Consider the following 17,828-nt stretch of genomic DNA (forward strand, 5'->3'; position numbering starts at 1 on the left):
AGAGGAAGAACAGGTATTATCAGCAGTGATGGTGGGTGAAATTCAATTCTGAGATCACTGTAATTGAGGTGCTCATGGGACATTAGTTGGAAATGTCAGTAATGCCAATGAAAATATGGACCAGCAGTTCAGAAGAGATGGAGATTAGTGAGCCATCAAGGGAATATGTGGAAAGATCTAAGGCCAGGGGACAAGAACAGGGAGTAGGTACATATAGATAGCACAGTATACACTAAGGGGAAAAGAGCCAGACCAAAGAAGCAGACTAGGGATTAAGGACTAGGAGTGACATGTCAAAGAATAAAAGGAAAACGGGAGCTGCAACATAGAGAACTATATGTAGAGAACTATAGTTTAATCATTCTATGTAAGAAAACTAAATGAGGAAAATAATTCACAAATGGGAAATTCATCCCTGTTATTACATGTGAATAACCATTCAGATCCCAGAGAGAGGAAAGGAGGAGTGAAGGGGAGAATGAGGAGGAAAAGGAGGACGAGGGGGAGGAAGAAGAGGCAGAGGGAGAAGGAACATTTTAACAATAGGAAGGAAAGGGCCATGGGTATGGCTGTGAAGTCATAGTAACATATCTAATCTAAATCCTATAGCTCCACCAACTACCAATCACGACATTCTAAACTGTGGGTGCTGGAAGGGAAGAGAGAGAGATGAGAATGAAAAAGGTAGAATCAAGAGCCAAGCCAGACTGAAAATTACAACCAAAATGAAATTCATGAGGAAAATACGATACTTGGCATGAGTTGGTGTGAAGCTTGTTGATATTTTGTGCTATTTTAAAAAGGAAAATGACTCTCACCTAGACACAAATGGAAGAATAAGTTTTCTATTTTAGTTCAAGCCTGACCATTTGGAGCAGTTTAAATTTTTTACTTACATAGCTTCTTTAGGTAATAGGTTACATATGTTTATAAGTTGCCATGAAAAAGAGGCATTTCCTTTCATTGGTCCTAAAACAACTCTGGCTGCTTTTAAGGGATTCTCCACTAGTAAAAAGAGGGTCACAAAACAGGCTATAAATTATACAGGGTGGCTAGGCATGTAAGTCCTTCCTGTTCTCCTTCCCGCTGCCTGGTGGGAGGCCTGGAGCTGCTGAGCCTACATAGCCTCCAAGGAGCCAGGCAGTGGGGTCCCTGCAATTACAGAACTAGAAACAGATGACACTAGGCTCCTTCCAACACCTGTTTTCATCCTATTAGTGTTCAGTTGATTTGGTTGGAGTTTCAAAAACTACAAGATCTTTTAAAATCTAATAATCTATGAAAAATTTCAAAGATTTAGATCATTTTAATTACCAATTTCCAGCTCTTATTCAGCATCTTATGTCTCTAGAATTTTTAAGATTAATTTTTAGCAAGTTATCTTTTTAGTTAGAAATATTAGACATTATTTCCTGAGCACAAGTTGACAGTGAAGAGAAGTAATCAGAACCAACCTAGGTAGAAAGAAAAGTCAGCAGAAGCTGTGAGCTTTGCACTTCACTGAGAGGTGTGTTCTGATAAAGCTGTATGTAAATTGAACTTCAATACATTAATTATACTATATTAAACAAGCATAATTACCTTTAAATTAATAAGTTTGACACAGAGGATCCTTTTTCAGAGCGGTCATGTCTCTGATTTACCTCCTTATAAGGCAGGCTTTTAAAGTATTGCTTTTGCTTAAATAATACTCATGATACTCAAGCTGAAGCTAAAGGCTGACTCCATGTATACCAAAGATTTTATCATCACCCTGGCCAAGTAGCTCAGTTGGTTAGAGCATAGATTTACCATAGATACACCAAAGATTTTATCATCAGATTCCACTGGATGACACTGTGTCTCCATCCTGCATGATGACCTAATGAACATAGCAGTAAGGGCAACCTGTCCAGGTCCATATGCAGAAAGATACTAGTGTAATTTTCTCTCTTTGAAGATCTGGGTGCCAGCAATCCCCATCTTACTATATAATAAAAAAGAGTGTCACATGATTTAGAAACACACTGAGTCACTGGCAGACCAAAAGTCTTTCAGGATACATAAAAGGGTGCCATTTAAAAGCTTGACTTAAAATAGATATGAGTCAGTTTATCAAAGTCACAGTCACAAACAAAAAAATAAAATTTGCCTACTTCTTCACCCACTTAAAAACCATTTAAAAACATGTATGAATCTTATAATACAGTAATGGTAAAATGGCAATAACATGGGAAATATAAATGCTGCATTTGAGTTTTACCTTTGCCACAATTAACACTAATTAATTTTTAAAAATCCAATAGTAAGAGTGACATTGGTGAAAATGGCAGAGCAGGGAACTCAAAAAGCTTGTTCCTCCACAAAAGCAGCAAATAAACTTGCAAAAACTATTAAAATAAACTTTATCAGAACTCTGGAAACTAATCAAAAGTTTATAGCAACCAGGCAAGGACTCATTTAAAAAAAAAGAAAACAGTTGAATCTTGGTAGCAGAAGTTTTTCAGTGTTTTAACTTACTCTGACCCCATCAGGCATTTTTGGTCAGGAAACAATTTCTATTTGGAGGTAAATGGGAGGCACACTGCACACGTATTTTTCGTATTGTAGTCTTTATACTAAGAAGCCACATAAAATAATCTGAGGTCACCAATTAATATAGCAAAGTTACTAAATAGGGACAATACCAATTTATTTCCTGTGAAATTCTCTTTGGTTTGGTGAGAAAAAAAAAAAACAACCCTAAAAATAATTCCTAACATATAATTAAATCACTTTAGTTAATATTCATTTCACTAAAATCTTTTTAACAACATGCTTTCAATGGATCTGAATAATCTTCCATTAATCTTCCTAACAACAAACTTTACTTTTTTTTTAAATTTTATTTTGGTGTGTGCCCCTAGCGGGAACCAAACCCAGGACTCTCTGGTCCACAGGCCAACACCCTACCACCACTGAGCCAAACTGGCTATGGCCAAACTTCATTTTTTTAAAAATGTTTTTATTTTAAAGAGGGGGGGAGAGAGAAACATTGATGTGAGAGAAAAACATCGATGTGAGAGCAGAGCACTGACTGGCTGCCTCTTGTAAGCCCCCCACTGGGGACTGAAACCCCAACCAGGGCACGTGCCCTGACCGGGAATCAAACCAGCAACCACTTGGTGCATGGGAAGATGTCCAACCAACTGAGCCACACTGGTCAGTTGAATATTGTTGTTGGAGCTACATTCAAAGTCACTGCATTCTAGGAAGAGCAACACAAGAAGTAAAAATAAATTATAATTTCCATGTGATAAGTACTATGAAGAAAAACAAAGTAGGTAAAGAGCTATACAGAGTGTAATGTGGGATCAGGCAAGGCCTCCTTGTTAGAACTGATGTGTATGACTGAAAGTACTAGACTGGTACCTGAGATTATACAACGTGTGGAAGCAGCTCCTTTGCAGCCATCTAAACCCTTTAAGCACTAGGTATACAGACTTCAGGCTTACACAACACATGAAGTAAACTTCCCCACAACTCCAACAACAGTATTCAACAAGTATTTAGTTCATTAAAGAGATGAAATGGACCTGGCTGGTCCACTTAAAAAGTCTATGAAAAGATGTTCAGATTAAATACAAACAAAGGAAGACAGATTGTCCTACCATGCAGTGGCATAACACATTAGGAAAATAAATAAAAACTATCTTTTTGAATTCACACACGAATGTATGAAATAAGGTTAAAAAGCAAACCAGATCACTCTTAGTTAATGCATTACTTATATCCTTTGAGTTATGGTATTATTTGTTCTTTTGTTATTTTTTTAAAAGTCTGCATGAACTTTTATGGGCATAATTTCAGAGGCACTATTTGCTTAAACATTCATTAAGTAGATTATTAATATAGTTGATTTACTTTCTAACCTAAACTTTGGCCAGAATGTTCTACATAATAGAAATATAAACAGATTGCCCAGCCGGTGTAGTTCAGTGGCTGAGCGTCAACCCAAGAGGTCGCCGGTTCAATTCCTGGTCAGGGCACATGCCCAGGTTGTGAGACAAATCCCCAGTGTGGGGCATGCAGGAGGCGGCCAATAGATGTTCTCTGTCATTGATGCTTCTATCTCTCTCCCCCTCTCCGTTCTTCTCTAAAATTCATAAAGAAAAAAAAAGTATAAACAGATGAATCCTTAAAAGAAAAATCATTTTCCTTCATAGAGATTTTCAAATTTGACTGAATTATCAAAACTGAAAGAGTCCCTGACACAGATCATTCACCTTTGTATGTGTACGAAACTTCTAAATAAAAACCTCAAGTAACATGCGATACTATTTTTTATAGGTATTCCTTATTTTCTAGAACTGATTTCATATTCTATTACATCTGTATCAACCTTGGAACAGAACCAAAGTACATACTTTCAATTGCCAAGTAAATTTTCCGCTCTCCTTCCTTGGGTTCCTTGCCAGGTGGGAAGTATGTTCCTCTGATTGTAATTGCAGCTTCAGAATACTCACTGATTCTCTGCAGAGCTTCCTTAGAGGTAACTTTCCACCTAGCAGTCTATAAAAGAAAGGGTGGGGTAAAAATCACTCCATAATAAAATTTATAAACTGAGCGCGCTGACCAAAAAATCGGTTGCCTAAATCACATTATGAACAATATTAAGATTATAATTAACCACTTTATCATAAATTCATTTAAATCCTAACATACCTAGGACATATTCATAAAAATGCAATTTCTATTTTCTTCCCCATCTAGATAAAAAGTAAAGTAACTAGTAAAATGTTCATAGCACTGTGTAAAGTATATGATTTTCTAACCACTATGCTGTACAACTGAAACTAATACAAAATAATATTGACTGTAAATTGTAATTTAAAATAAATTTTTAAGTAAAACTGAATCAAACAAAATGTTAATGGGTTTTAAAGAAGGCATTTTCACTCCTATGAAGCAAAAGTTTCTACTCTACAAAAAAATGTTTAAACCTGTCACTTGCCTGTGGGAAGTCATTGATCTCTAATTCTTCCTCATATCTCTTAAAAGATTCGTTCTGCCCACCATCCTGTCTCTCCTCTTCTTGTTTTTCCAAAGGCACATAATTGAGCTTAGCATTGATCTTCTCAGCAAGTTGCTCTGCAATGGTTTTTGCAGACACCGTAGGAGCTAGGATGGTGCCACCTCTGAGAATTGCATTGGTGGCCTGTTGCATCACATCCTGCAATTAAAGAAGACCTCCAGTCAAATCTCAAATGAGGGCAGAGAAAAGATCGGGGACCCCACCAATTATTCTCTGAAAAGCCACCAATTAAAAGCATCTTTCTAATGTAGAGTCCTATCATGTGTGTAATTAGTCAATATATATATTTAAATGATAGCCTATTGTATCTCTTACTTCAATAAGGAAACTAAAAAACATTCAGCACTATATTTAAAGTTATACTGGATTGCCCTGGCTGGTTTGGCTCAGCGGTTAGAGCGTCGGCCTGCGGTCCAGAGAGACCTGGGTTCAGTTCCCACTAGGGGCATGTATCTCGGTTGCAGTTTGTCCCTGGCCCTGGTTGGGTCATGTGGATGGCAACCACTCCATGTGTCCCTTTCATGCCGGTTTTGCGCTCTCTCTCTCTCTTCCCCTCTCTCCCTCCCGCTCTGTCGGAACAAAAAATGGAAAAATGTCCTCAGGTGAGGATAAAAAAAAAGTTATACTGGATCATAGCCCTGGTCGGAGTGGCTCAGTTGGCTGGAGAGTCATCTCATACACCAGAAAGATGGTGGGTTCGATTCCCAGTCAGGGCACATGCAGGAGGCAACTAATCAGTATTTCCCTCTCACATAAATGTTTCTTGTTTTCTCTCTAAAGATCAGGAGGAAAAATTTAAAGGTGCAAAAAATTGCATTGATAAAAAGTAAGAAAAAAAGTTCTGCTGAATCACAGATAATTAGGGAACTTCTGATATTAAACATAGCATATTTCTAAAATCATTTACATGCTTTGGGGCTCCCAGGAATTTCCTCTGAATTAGAATTTTTGTCTACTATAACCAATGAGTTTCTCCTCTTCCCATGGTGCAACCCAACATTCAATAAATTATAGTAAATGACTTACACAAGTTTTAGCTTTTTAATTTGAACTTAATTTTACTATATGCCTAATATGGACAGAATTCTTCTGTGGGTAATACTTGACTCATACTTCAAGCTTTTCCAACAACAGTGAAAAGTTACAGCCATTTGATTTCTCTAATAAAGAGTTATTAGCAGTATTAATCCCAGAGAATTTAGGTATAGCCATCCCTGTTCTCCGAGGTGGACACTAAACACTTTATAAGTCACTGGCTAAACAAAACAGATTCAGAGACCAGCAGCTCCAAGCCTGGTTGTGGCTGCCTCGCTCAATCAGTCCACTAGCTTGGTCATCCCAGTTTAGGTGCTACAGACCTGAACCTATATAGCCTACTGGAGAGAGGGCCTACAGGTCCCCAAACTCTAAAAATCTTCAAAATACTGTTAAAATTAACAAACTAGTCTTTGGAAATGCTATGAAAATATACTCTTAGTTAAAAATTTTAAAAGTTCTGAAGAGAAAGATAACATGTGAAATGTTTAACACATTTTTCTACTGTTTAAACCCATGTTAGTTTCAGTCATATAACTGTTTGTACTTCCAAGAAACTGTTTGTGTGCCCCAAAACCCACCCAATAAAAGCAGATCAAGAGAGAAAAAGAGCTATTTCTCTAAGATTCTGATAAAAGCAATAAGAATAGTACTTTAGCCCTGGCCAGTTTGGCTCAGCGGTTAGAGCGTTGGCCCGTGGAACAGAGAGTCCCAGGTTCAGTTCCCGCTAAGAGCACATACCTAAGTGGCAGTTTGTCCCTGACCCCGATTGGGGTGGTGTGGGTGGCAGCCACTCGATGTGTCTCTCTCATGTCGATGTTAATCTCTCTTTCTTTCTCCCTCTCTCCCTCCCATTCTACCTGAAGATAAATGCAAAAATGTCCTTGGGTGAGGATGAAAAAAAAAAAAAAAACAAGAATAGTACTTTATAAAACTCTGCATGGCTAACATGCTTAACAGGCCTTCCGGAATAGACATTAAGACTTCAGTTAACCACATACTAGAGAAATCATCCAAATGCAATAATCAAGAATTCTGTATTCAGAATGTTAAACTCTCACTAACTTAATGTCTAGTGGACTTGCTGTTCACTTCTGCCAACATAATTCCTAAAAAGTATTTAAATCAAAGAACTTATAGAAAGTTGTGACTAAATCTCGGAACAAATTACTTAATACCTGAGACTCTATGCCCAAATTCTTCTGAGCATTGATTCTAAGAGCCAATCTCTTAGCAATTTCTAATTTCTCAGCATTTCCTGCAGTTGGAGCAGGAACACTAGATGTTCCAGGAGCAGCCATATCCTTCACTCTCTTCTTTGAATTAAACATGCTTTCAATTTGCTCATCAATCTAAACAAAGCAAAACAAAAAGGTTAGCAAAGTAGGATTAAAATACCAATTTAGGTATACCAAAAGTCTAGAATTAGTTACGTTTATGTTAATTCAATCACAGATACACAGGAAAATATACCAGCTATTAGTTAAAGGCAACACATTTCATTTTTAAAAATCAGTTGTCTATGGTGAAAAATAAAATAAAATAGACATAATGCTACACGAACTACTTATGCAGACTCCTGAGTGGTCCAGAAAATACATCCCAGTTCAGCAAATAAGGAATGTGTGCTATCTAGACAGAGCAGCCAACATGATGCGTCTGAGATTCTCCAGCGTACAGGCCTCGAAGACAAATTATACTGCAATGAAAGAGGCTGGAAGGTCAATAACTTAAGGCCAGTGGACAGTTAAAAAAAAAAAAAAGCCAATGATTCTCAGGGCCAATGGTACAACACATTCCTAAAATAAAGTTCCCAAAATTCTCCCAAACTCCTAACATACAACTGAATTTGCTTTAAAAAATGGATAAAAGCCCAGCCAGAGTGGCTGTTGTTTGAACATCGCTCCATGGACCAAGAGGTCACCAGTTTGATTTTCAGTTGGGGCACATGCTCGGGTTGCAGGCTCGATCCCTGGTGGGGGACATGCAGGAGGCAGCCAATTGATGTTTCCCTCTCATGGATGTTTCTATTTCTCTCTCTCTCTAAAAAACAAAAACAAAAAAAAAATTATAAAAACCAAAAACTGGGTAACAGAATCAAAAAAGACTACTTTACAGCTTTCTTCCTTGAAGCCAAGAACGGAAAGAAATGAAGATTCGTTTCCCCATCAAAGCAAAAGTAATGCCGAAAGCCTCTCCGCCTGCTCCCCAGGAATCATGATTCCTACTGTGACTTTGCAATTCTCAGGTTTACGACATCTACCTTAAAAACTATTTGCATTTCCTTTTAACCATGTCTTTTGCCTCAAAATGATGACTGACACTGCCAAATAATGAGACTGTAAACCCCTTCATATACTCAGATTAGGCTAATAAAGCCTTATCTTCTAAATCTCAAATGCAGAGGAAATTTTGTTCAGGGCTTAAATTTAATTAGATTAATTTAGAAAAGTCCTTTTACTAAACAGCTTCTTTTTTTAAATATTTGTTATCTATCCCAGCTGATATGGCTCAGGGTTGAGTGTCAACCCATGGACTAAAAGGTCACCAGTTTGATTCCCAGTCAGGGCACATGCCCAGGTTTCAGGCTTAATCCCTAGTAGGAGTTATGCAGGGGGCAGCCGATTGATGTTTCTCTCATCAATGTTTCTATCTACCTCTCTAAAAAAAATCAATAAAACAGCCCTGGCTGGTTTGGCTCAATGGTTAGAGTGTCGGCCCGCGGACCAGAGAGTCCCGGGTTCAGTTCCCACTAAGGGCATGTACCTTAGTTGGGTTTGTTGCTGGCCCCAGTGGGGGTCAGGTGGCTGGCAACCAGTTAATGTGTATCTCTCACATCAATGTTTCTCTCTCTTTCTTCCTCCCTCTCTCCCTCCCACTATATCTGAAGAAAAATGCAAAAATGTCCTTGGGTGTGGATAAAAAAAGACAATAAAACACATTTTTAAAAATTATATATGTTATCTAATAAGGGGTTTTCGTTATCAACTACTTTTAAACTTAACATTTAACTGAGTAAAACTTTTATATTAAACAGCATATATACCATTAAAATCCAAAACAAACACACAAAATCAGGAATGGGGAATGTGTATGGTGCTAGTTGGCAGGGATAACTTTACTTTTGATTTTATTCACTCCGGCATTGTTCTAATTCTTTACCAAAAGTATATATTACTTAAACAAGAGAAACAATAAACATATTTCATTTTGAGATTTAAAAAAAATTTTCAAAGTGACAAAAAAACTGAGGTGTAAAAACAGGGCCATAAGTTCTTTATTATTCCTCCGTTCAAGAGGTGGAGCCTGTTCTTGAGTGTAGGCTGGACTGTGACTTGCTTCATGGAAGTGCTAGAGACTAGTCATAAAAGGCACTAAGTCTTCCTCTTTGCTCTCTCTAGGATCACTTGGTCTGGGAAAAGGCCTCTGTCATGCTGTGAGGACATGCAGGCAGAGTAGTAAAGAACAGAAGCATTCTGCCAACATCAAAGTAAGTTAGCCATCTTGGCAGAAGATGGTCCTGCATCACTGCAGCCTGGGACAACAGCTTGACTTCAACCTCATGAGACCCTAAGCCAGAACTACTTGGCTAAACTGATCCTGATTTCCTGACCCTCAGGAGCAGTGAGATGATAAATGTTTATTGTTTTAACCTATTACGCTTGGACTGACTTGTTATACCATTAGAGACCACTGAAGCACATGCTTAATTGGATTATAAACCAGTCTGGCATATTAGGAAGAAATGGTCTGGGGTTAATAGGAGACCTGGGTTCTGGTCCTGGGTATGCTTAACAGTCAGCGTGGCCGTGGACTAAATACTTTTCTGGACCTTAATTTCCTCAAATGACAAGAACAGATTCAATTCCTGATTTCCAAAATTGTGTTCTAAGCTAATGTTTAATAGCATATGTCTAAAAATATTGTATGATCAGAGATGGAATATGTTGGAAAATTTCTGGGTTAAGCAAAGTTAAACAAGCTTCTTTAATTAGTAACTTCCCACATCCTTTGATATGCTAATACAACTACTAGTGGTATATACTGGGCAGATTTTTCAAAATTCCTTTATAATGAAAACATTTTCTTGGATACCCCTTCACTCCTTTTATGAGTGAAACGTAACAGTCTGAAAAACCTATAAAAAAAATCTTCTTCTATAGATTAAGCTGCTGGGGAGTTAGGGTTCCAAATACTCGGTGAAACTTTCAACTTGCTAAGTCCTCAGGATCCCCCTTCACTAGGTCACAAATAATTCCATTAGCTAAGAACACAGACTGTAACATAGAATGAAATGGATATAGGTCCCAACTCATCTCCATGATAGCTGTATAAACCTGAAAAGGTTATTATTTGTTTAAGCCTCAATCTCCTCAATTATAAAATGGGAATACTCGAGTATCTACTTCATATAGCTACCATAAAGAAAACAAAATGGCCCTGGACGGTTTGGTTCAGCGGTTAGAGCGTCGGCCTGCAGTCCTGAGAGACCCGGGTTCGGTTCCTGCTAAGGGCGCGTACCTCGGTTGCAGTTTGTCCCCGGCCCTGGTCGGTTGTGCGGGTGGCAGCCACTCGATGCATTCCTTTCACATCGATGTTTCTCTCTCTCTCTCTCTGTTCCTCTCTCTCCCTCCCACTCTACCTGAACAAAAAATGGAAAAATGTCCTCGGGTGAGGATAAAAAAAAGAAAACAAAATGTTCCCTGTGAAGCACTTGGCACAGTGCACATGGCACTTAGTAGCATACAATAAATGTTGACTATTATCATTAATGAGGATGTTCTACAACAATTAAATTTTAAAAGATCAACAATATTTCTGACCAGTGTGGCTCAGTGGACTGAGCGTCATTCCCTGAACTGAGAGGTCCCAGTTCAATTCCCGGTCAGGGCACATGCCCGGGTTGCAAGCTCAATCCCCAGTCAGGGGCATGCAGGAGCCAGCTGATCAATGTTTCTCTCTCACATCAATGCTTCTATCTCGCTCTCTAAAAATCAATAAAAACATTTTTAAAAAAGGATTAACATTAGTACCAATGTAGCTAAAGATATGGGGAGCTGAGCACTCTGACATACCACTACAATGAGTGCAAATTAGAACACTCATCTTGCTGTAGGACAATCTGACCAAATTAAATATAATTTTTTGATTGGCAATTCCTTTTATAAACTCTTCCTCGAGACTGAATCTGATGAATGTGCAAAGTTAAATGTTCAAGGATGAGCAATGAAGTGTAGTTTCTAATAGTAAGGAACTATATATTCCTTGCCATGGCCAGTTTAGCTCAGTGGTTAGACTGTCGGCCCTTAGACTGACAGTCACAGGTTCTATTCCCAAGGGCATATACCTTGGTTGCAGGTTCCACCCCCAGCCCTGGTGGGGGCACATGCGGGAGGCAACCAGAGTGAGTGAGTGAGTGAGTGAGTGAGTGTGTGTGTGTGTCCTTCTTCCTCCCTCCCTTCCTCTCTCTCTAAAAAAAAAAAGAAGAAAAAAAAAGGGAAAATATCCTCAGATGATATTTAACAGAAAAAAGAACAATACATTCCAAATAATAAGTATACAGAAATAATCCATCTATTCAAATATATGAGTCTGAGCCCTGGCCGGTTTGGCTCAGCAGTTACTGTCAGCCCGCAGACCAAGGAGTTGCAGGTTCGATTCCGATCAAGGGCACATACCTTGGTTGCAGTTTGGTCCTCGGCCCTGGTCGGGTCACGTGGGAGGCAACCAGTCAATGTGTCTCTCTCACATTGATGTTTCCCTCTCCCTCTCTCCGTCCCTCCCACTTTATCTGATGATAAATAGAAAAATATCCTCAGGTGAGGATTAAAAAAAAAAGAAACAGGTGTTTGATTCATTAAACGGTAGAACATCCATATAATAGAATATTATACAGCTATTAAGGATAATGTAAAAGCCCTTGCCAGTGTGGCTCAGTTGGCTGGGTGTCATTTTGTACACCAAAAGGCTGCCGGTTCAATTCCTGGTCAGGGCACATGCCTGAGTTGCTGACTCAATTCCTGGCAGGGGGCTTGCAAGAGTCACCTGATCTATGTATCCCTCTCACATCGATGTTTGTCTTTCTCCTCCTCTCTCACAAAAAAATATTTTAAAAAGAATAATGTAAGAGAACTCTGGCTGGGTGGTTCAGTTGGTTGGATCATAAACCATACACCAAGAGATTGTGGGTTTTATTCCCAGTCAGGGCACATACCTAACTTGTGGGTTCAATCCCCAGTTGGGGCATATGTGAGAGGTGACTGATCAATGTTTCTCTCTCACACTGATGTCTCTCTCCACCTCTCTCTCCCTCCCTGCCTTCCTTTCTCTCTGAAAAGCAATAAACATATCCTCAGATGAGGATTAAAATTAAAAAAAGAATGATGGCAAGAGTGAATGTACTAAAACAGGAAGATTCCAACATAAGACTGTTATTGCAAAAAATGAACTTAAAGCAGTATGATCTCATTTTTATGAAAATACATAAATATGAGCACATATGAATATATATGCACACATAAGAAGGTTGGGAAGGGAAGGGTACAAACCAAAGTTTCCAGTAACTGGATATGAAACAAGTATGAAAGGAAAAACTATTTTAAGGAGCAAGAACAAGACTTAGAACAATACTTACATCAACTGCAGCATCCTCATCATCTGAATCTTGCAGACCAAGAGCTGCTTTTTGTAATTTCTTCCTCTCATTAGCCAAAGCTTGTTCTGTTTCATCAAACTTGAAGCCCTTACCAGAGAACCCACTACTCTTTTTAATTATTTTCCCTTCCTTCCAAGGAAAAAAAAAGAATTAATTTCATAGTTAACACTTTTAATGTTAAAAAAAAATTTACAGCAATCTAGTATCTTTCAAGAAGCAGTATACCAATGTACCAATAACACTTCATCTAGTATGTGACAAAAAAAATAAGATCTTTGGGTAAACTACTCAAAATACTAAGTTGAAGCAAAGAGAGTTATTTACTCTTTTTCTCCCCTCTCTAAAGAGATAAATGAAAATAATACTTTCAAGATTTATAAGTATTAAATATTCAAAGTTTAGAACACAATGATGTACATAAAAAAGAGAGTTAAGAAAACTCACAGCTTTTTGTTGATCTTTGAAATCACTCCAAAGTTTCTCTAGATCAGGAGGCACTGCAGTCCCTGACAATTCAAGAGCTTTAATGATATCACCAGCATAGCGAGCTTGATCTTCTGTGATAAAAGTATATGCATAACCCTAATGGATGGTGACAAAGTGAAACTATTAGACACTAAAAAGATGAATCCTACTTAGATTACAAATAAAATAAAACCTAAACCACCCAATAAAACCTCTTAAAATTGACTGCATTACTAAAGCATAAAGACGATTAAAAGAGTCCTCCTAAGTCCTGGCCAGCTTGGCTCAGCAGTTAGAGCATCAGCCTGTGGACCACAGTGTCCCGGGTTCGGTTCCTGCTAAGGGCACATAACTCGGTTGCAGATTGTCCCTGGCCCAAGTTGGGGTTGTATGGGCAGCAACCACTCGATGTGTCTCTCTCACATCTATGTTTCTCTCTCTCTCTTCCTCTCTCTCTCCCTCCCACTCTATCTGAAGATAAATGCAAAAATGTCCTTGGGTGAGGATAAAAAAAAAGAGTCCTACTAAACTGTTCAAAGGTTGAAAATACAATATCTAAGTTTAATATTTAAAAATGAAATTAGCAAAACCAGAACATTTCTGACTTCTTATCCATAAGCAGAAATATATGTGATTTTACATAAATGCACAATTGTACTGTCGTAAATACTTTCTTTAATAAAGTACTTTCCTTCCCTTTTTTGCTTATGTTCACTTTCTCCACTACTGCATCATTCTACCCCAGCTAACCTGTATCAACTTCCTAGAATGTAGTTTCCTATATATTTTTAAGACCAATAAAAGATATAGAAGCACATGTGAGTATAAGTATGATATATATTTTTTATATACAAAAGCAAGTTGTTTTTTAAATTTATTTATTTTTGTAACCATCTTGCAAAAATAAAGTCAACTATATCACCTCCCTGAGATTCTCTAAAGGCAAAGGCTTCACATGTCCCAGCAGCTTTTTGGTTTAGGCAAGGAAAACACTGGAGTTAAAGTGCAGAAATAGCAAACCACATATTACCATCTTCACAAAATACTCTGCCACTACCACTGAACTATTATAAATTTTAAAACATGGTTTAATATTTTATTTCAGTAATATCTAGTCACCAGATTTGATCCATGGTCTGCTTCTGTACTGCCCATGAGCTAAGAATGATATTAACATTTTTAAGGTTGTATACATGCGTATATACATACACACACCCACGCACGCACGCATACACGCACGCGCAAGTGTATTTGCGAACATGACAGAGACCGTATGTGGCCTCATAAGGCCCTGGACAGGGTTTCTCAGTGGTTAGAGCGTTGCCTCTAACATCAAAGTGTCACAGGTTCGATTCCTGGTCAGGGGCACCAATCTGGGTTGTAGGTTCAACCCTTGAACCCAGTCGGGGCACATGTGGGAGGCAACAAATCAATAGCACACATCAATGTCTCTCTCTCTCCCTGACCCGGACCCCTCTAAAAATCAATGGAAAAATATCAAGTGAAGATTCGCGCGCACACACACACACACACACACACACACAAAGTAATATGTATGTGTACTGGTTGGGGGGTGGTGATAGGTATCAATTTGAGTATATTTTATGATCCCACCTTTTTTTAAAAAGCAATTAAAGATTCTGAACTATATACATGAATGTATATAGAAGTTTTTAGGCAGGTAATAATTCCTAAAAGGAGACATGAATGGTTAACACCAACTACAGAGAACATCTAGGTATCTGATAATTTTCAAAATATACAGACATGTATAATTTTAACAATAGTTAAGCAAAAATATGTATATAACTGATGAATACCTCAATTATTCCTCATACTTTGATGATTGTTTTTATTAAAAAAAATTTTTAATTGATTTTTAGAGAGAGAGGAAGGGAGAGGGGAAGAGAGAGAAACATCTATGTGAGAGCAAAACACTGATCAGTTGCCTCCTGCATGCTCCTCCCACCGGGGATCAAGCCTGCAATCCAGGCATGTGCTCTGACTGGGAATCGAACCGGCAACAGATGATGCCCAATCAACTGAGCCACAGTGGCTAGGACTGATTGAAGATTTTTAAAATGTCCCCATATGTCCAGCAAATGTGGCTCAGTGCACTGAGCATTGCCCCATAGACTGAGAGGTCCCGATCAGGGCACACAACCAGTTTGTAGGTTCAATCCCCACTGGGGGACATGCAATAGGCAGCTGATTGATATCTATCTCTCACACTGATGTTTCTCTCTCTTCCTTCCTTTCTCTCTAAAAAAACCAATATAAATAAATATTAAAAAGAAAAAAAAAGCCCCCATTACTCTGATTACTTACTCCTTAAAATAGTAAAGGAACACTTAGACTTTAATATAATAAAAATCAACTTAAAATTTTTTTTTACTTTGTTGCCTGCTCTTCCAGTCCGTCCTGCTCTGTGCACATAATCTTCATAATGGTTGGGACAGCTGTAATTTACTACAAGAATCAGATGTTTCACATCTAGACCTCGGGCAGCAACAGAAGTAGCCACAAGAAGTTTGCAGGTCCCATTCTTAAAGTCATTTATGATGCTATCTCTGTCATATTGATCAATACCTGCAAGTAAATTACACATAAGAGTTGTAAAACTTCATATTCAAATTAAACTTCTACTTTTTCTGACACTCAGAGAAAGAAGTTAAACATGGAGTAAAGAACAAATCCAACTAATATTGACTACATATCCAACAACTACAATATAGAAAAAACACTAAGGAGACCCAATGGCAAGATCAACGACTACTGTTATTAACTCATTTATGAATCTTCCAAATGTACCCTTGCTTGTGCCCTTTCTTGAATATAAGGCTTACAACTGCAGAAGCCCAATCTCAGAATCACTACCCTAAACTTGTTTAGGCAGCAACAAAAGAAAAGGCATGTACATTCAGCCTATATTGACAGGATTCAGACCTTTTTCCTTCTGTAGGCTTTATAGAGCCCTAATACTCAATTTTGTCCAAGGACCAGAAGCAGCATCAATGGGAGCTTGTTAGAAATGCAGAAGCTCAGATCCTACCCCAAATTACTGAATCAGATTCGTCATTTTAACAAGATACTTTGGTGATTACATATGTACATTAAAGTTTGAGGTGCACTGGTAAAATTTAACTAATAGGATATCTCTTAAACATGTTACCCAAAGAGCCTCAGACTGAGTGACAAAGCAGAGCATATAATGCCAGAATGTTCTATTACAAGATGCCAAGGCCGCATTTATATTTGATGATGGGGTATCCAAGTATCTCTGGTACTTAGAGAAGGGAATGAGATAAATCCTCAAACTAATTTTTGCAGCAGTAGATGTCATACAAAATCTTATTTTAATAACTACATATTTATTAATATTAACTTATATTACCTAACATTTTTTAATTTTTCATCTTTTTTAAATCCTCACCCAAGGACATATTTTTTTCATTTATCTTCGGATGGAGTGAGAAGGAGGGAGAGAGAGAGAAACACCGACGTGAGACAGACAAATCAACCAGTTGCCTCCCACCTGACCCTGACCAGGGCCCGGAAACTAACCGCAACCGAAGTACATGCCCTTGGCCAGAATAAAACCCACAACTCCTTGGTCCACAGGCTGACGCTCTAACCACTAAACCAAACTGATTAGAGCAACATTTTCAATTTTTATTTGTTGATTGATTAATTTTACAGAGAGGGAGAGACAGAGAAACACCGATTTGTTGTTCTACCTATCTATGCATTCATTAGTTGATTTCTATTTTTTTTTTACAGCGAGAAAAAGAGGAAGGGAGTGGGAGAGAACAAGAGAAACTACAATGGGCTGCCTTCCGCACACCCCCTACCAGAAATCAAGCCCAAAATCCAGCATGTGCCCTGACCAGGAATCAAACCAGCAACCTTTTGGTGCACAGGACAACACCCAACACACTGAGCCACACCAGCCAGAGCCATTGGTTGACTCTTGCACGTTCATGCCTGACTGGGGATTGAACCCGAAACCTTAGTGTATCAGAACAATGCTCTAACCAACTAAATTGGCCAGGGCTAAAATTTTAAATATACTCTTCAAAGATTGAAATAGAAAAAGTATTTGGATCTATGTCAAAGAAACTAGGATCCAACACTATACCAAAAAACTTCATTAAGAAAAAGTAGACTTTCGGTCAAGATGGCGATGTAGGTAAATGCAGTATCGTGTCCTCCCACAACCACATCAAAGTTACAACTAAACTACAGAACAGTTATCATTCAAAACCACCTGACATCAAGTTGAATGGAAGTCCTACAAATACAGAATTAAAGAGAAATTAAAGCAGCAGCCACATCGAGACTAGTAGGAGGGGTGGAGGTGGACGGGCTGGTCCCACACCCACGTGTGGCAGATAAAAATCAGGACACCTGGGCTGAGAAGGTCCTCCCTGAGGACTGAGGGGTCCCCATCCTAAACCAGACGCCCCGCTCAGGGTTCCAGTGCCAGGAAGAGAAGTCCCCATAACTTCTGGCTGGAAAAACCAGCGGGAACTGAGGCTCAGGGAAGCTGATGCGGCTGGAGCCCCAGGCAGCTCCTCTTAAAGGACCCGCGCATGGACTTATCGGACTCACTTCCCTCTA

The 17,828-nt window shown here is 38.6% G+C and overlaps 1 protein-coding gene and 1 non-coding gene across 3 annotated transcripts in view; one reads left to right on the forward strand and one right to left on the reverse strand.

Annotated features, from left to right (window-relative positions):
* The window catches only part of DDX46 (DEAD-box helicase 46), a 71,822-nt gene that overhangs the window by 3,843 nt on the left and 50,151 nt on the right, over window positions 1–17,828 (reverse strand). Inside the window, exons 16-21 of one of the 2 annotated variants that reach the window (XM_036240137.1) lie at window positions 15,604–15,797; window positions 13,188–13,325; window positions 12,723–12,872; window positions 7,264–7,440; window positions 4,973–5,191; window positions 4,386–4,530 (exon numbers count right to left, since the gene is read on the reverse strand). In XM_036240137.1, coding sequence (XP_036096030.1) covers window positions 4,386–4,530; window positions 4,973–5,191; window positions 7,264–7,440; window positions 12,723–12,872; window positions 13,188–13,325; window positions 15,604–15,797 — 1,023 coding nt within the window. The remainder of the gene's footprint in view (window positions 1–4,385; window positions 4,531–4,972; window positions 5,192–7,263; window positions 7,441–12,722; window positions 12,873–13,187; window positions 13,326–15,603; window positions 15,798–17,828) is intronic. The other variant, XM_036240138.1, reaches the window with a different exon arrangement.
* Window positions 10,156–10,226, forward strand: LOC118616664. The gene has a single exon (XR_004956648.1). It is a non-coding gene; the product is annotated as a small nucleolar RNA SNORD101 (small nucleolar RNA).

This window comes from Molossus molossus, unplaced genomic scaffold, assembly GCF_014108415.1.
Source record: "Molossus molossus isolate mMolMol1 unplaced genomic scaffold, mMolMol1.p scaffold_m16_p_4, whole genome shotgun sequence".
NCBI classification, from domain to species: Eukaryota; Metazoa; Chordata; class Mammalia; order Chiroptera; family Molossidae; genus Molossus; species Molossus molossus.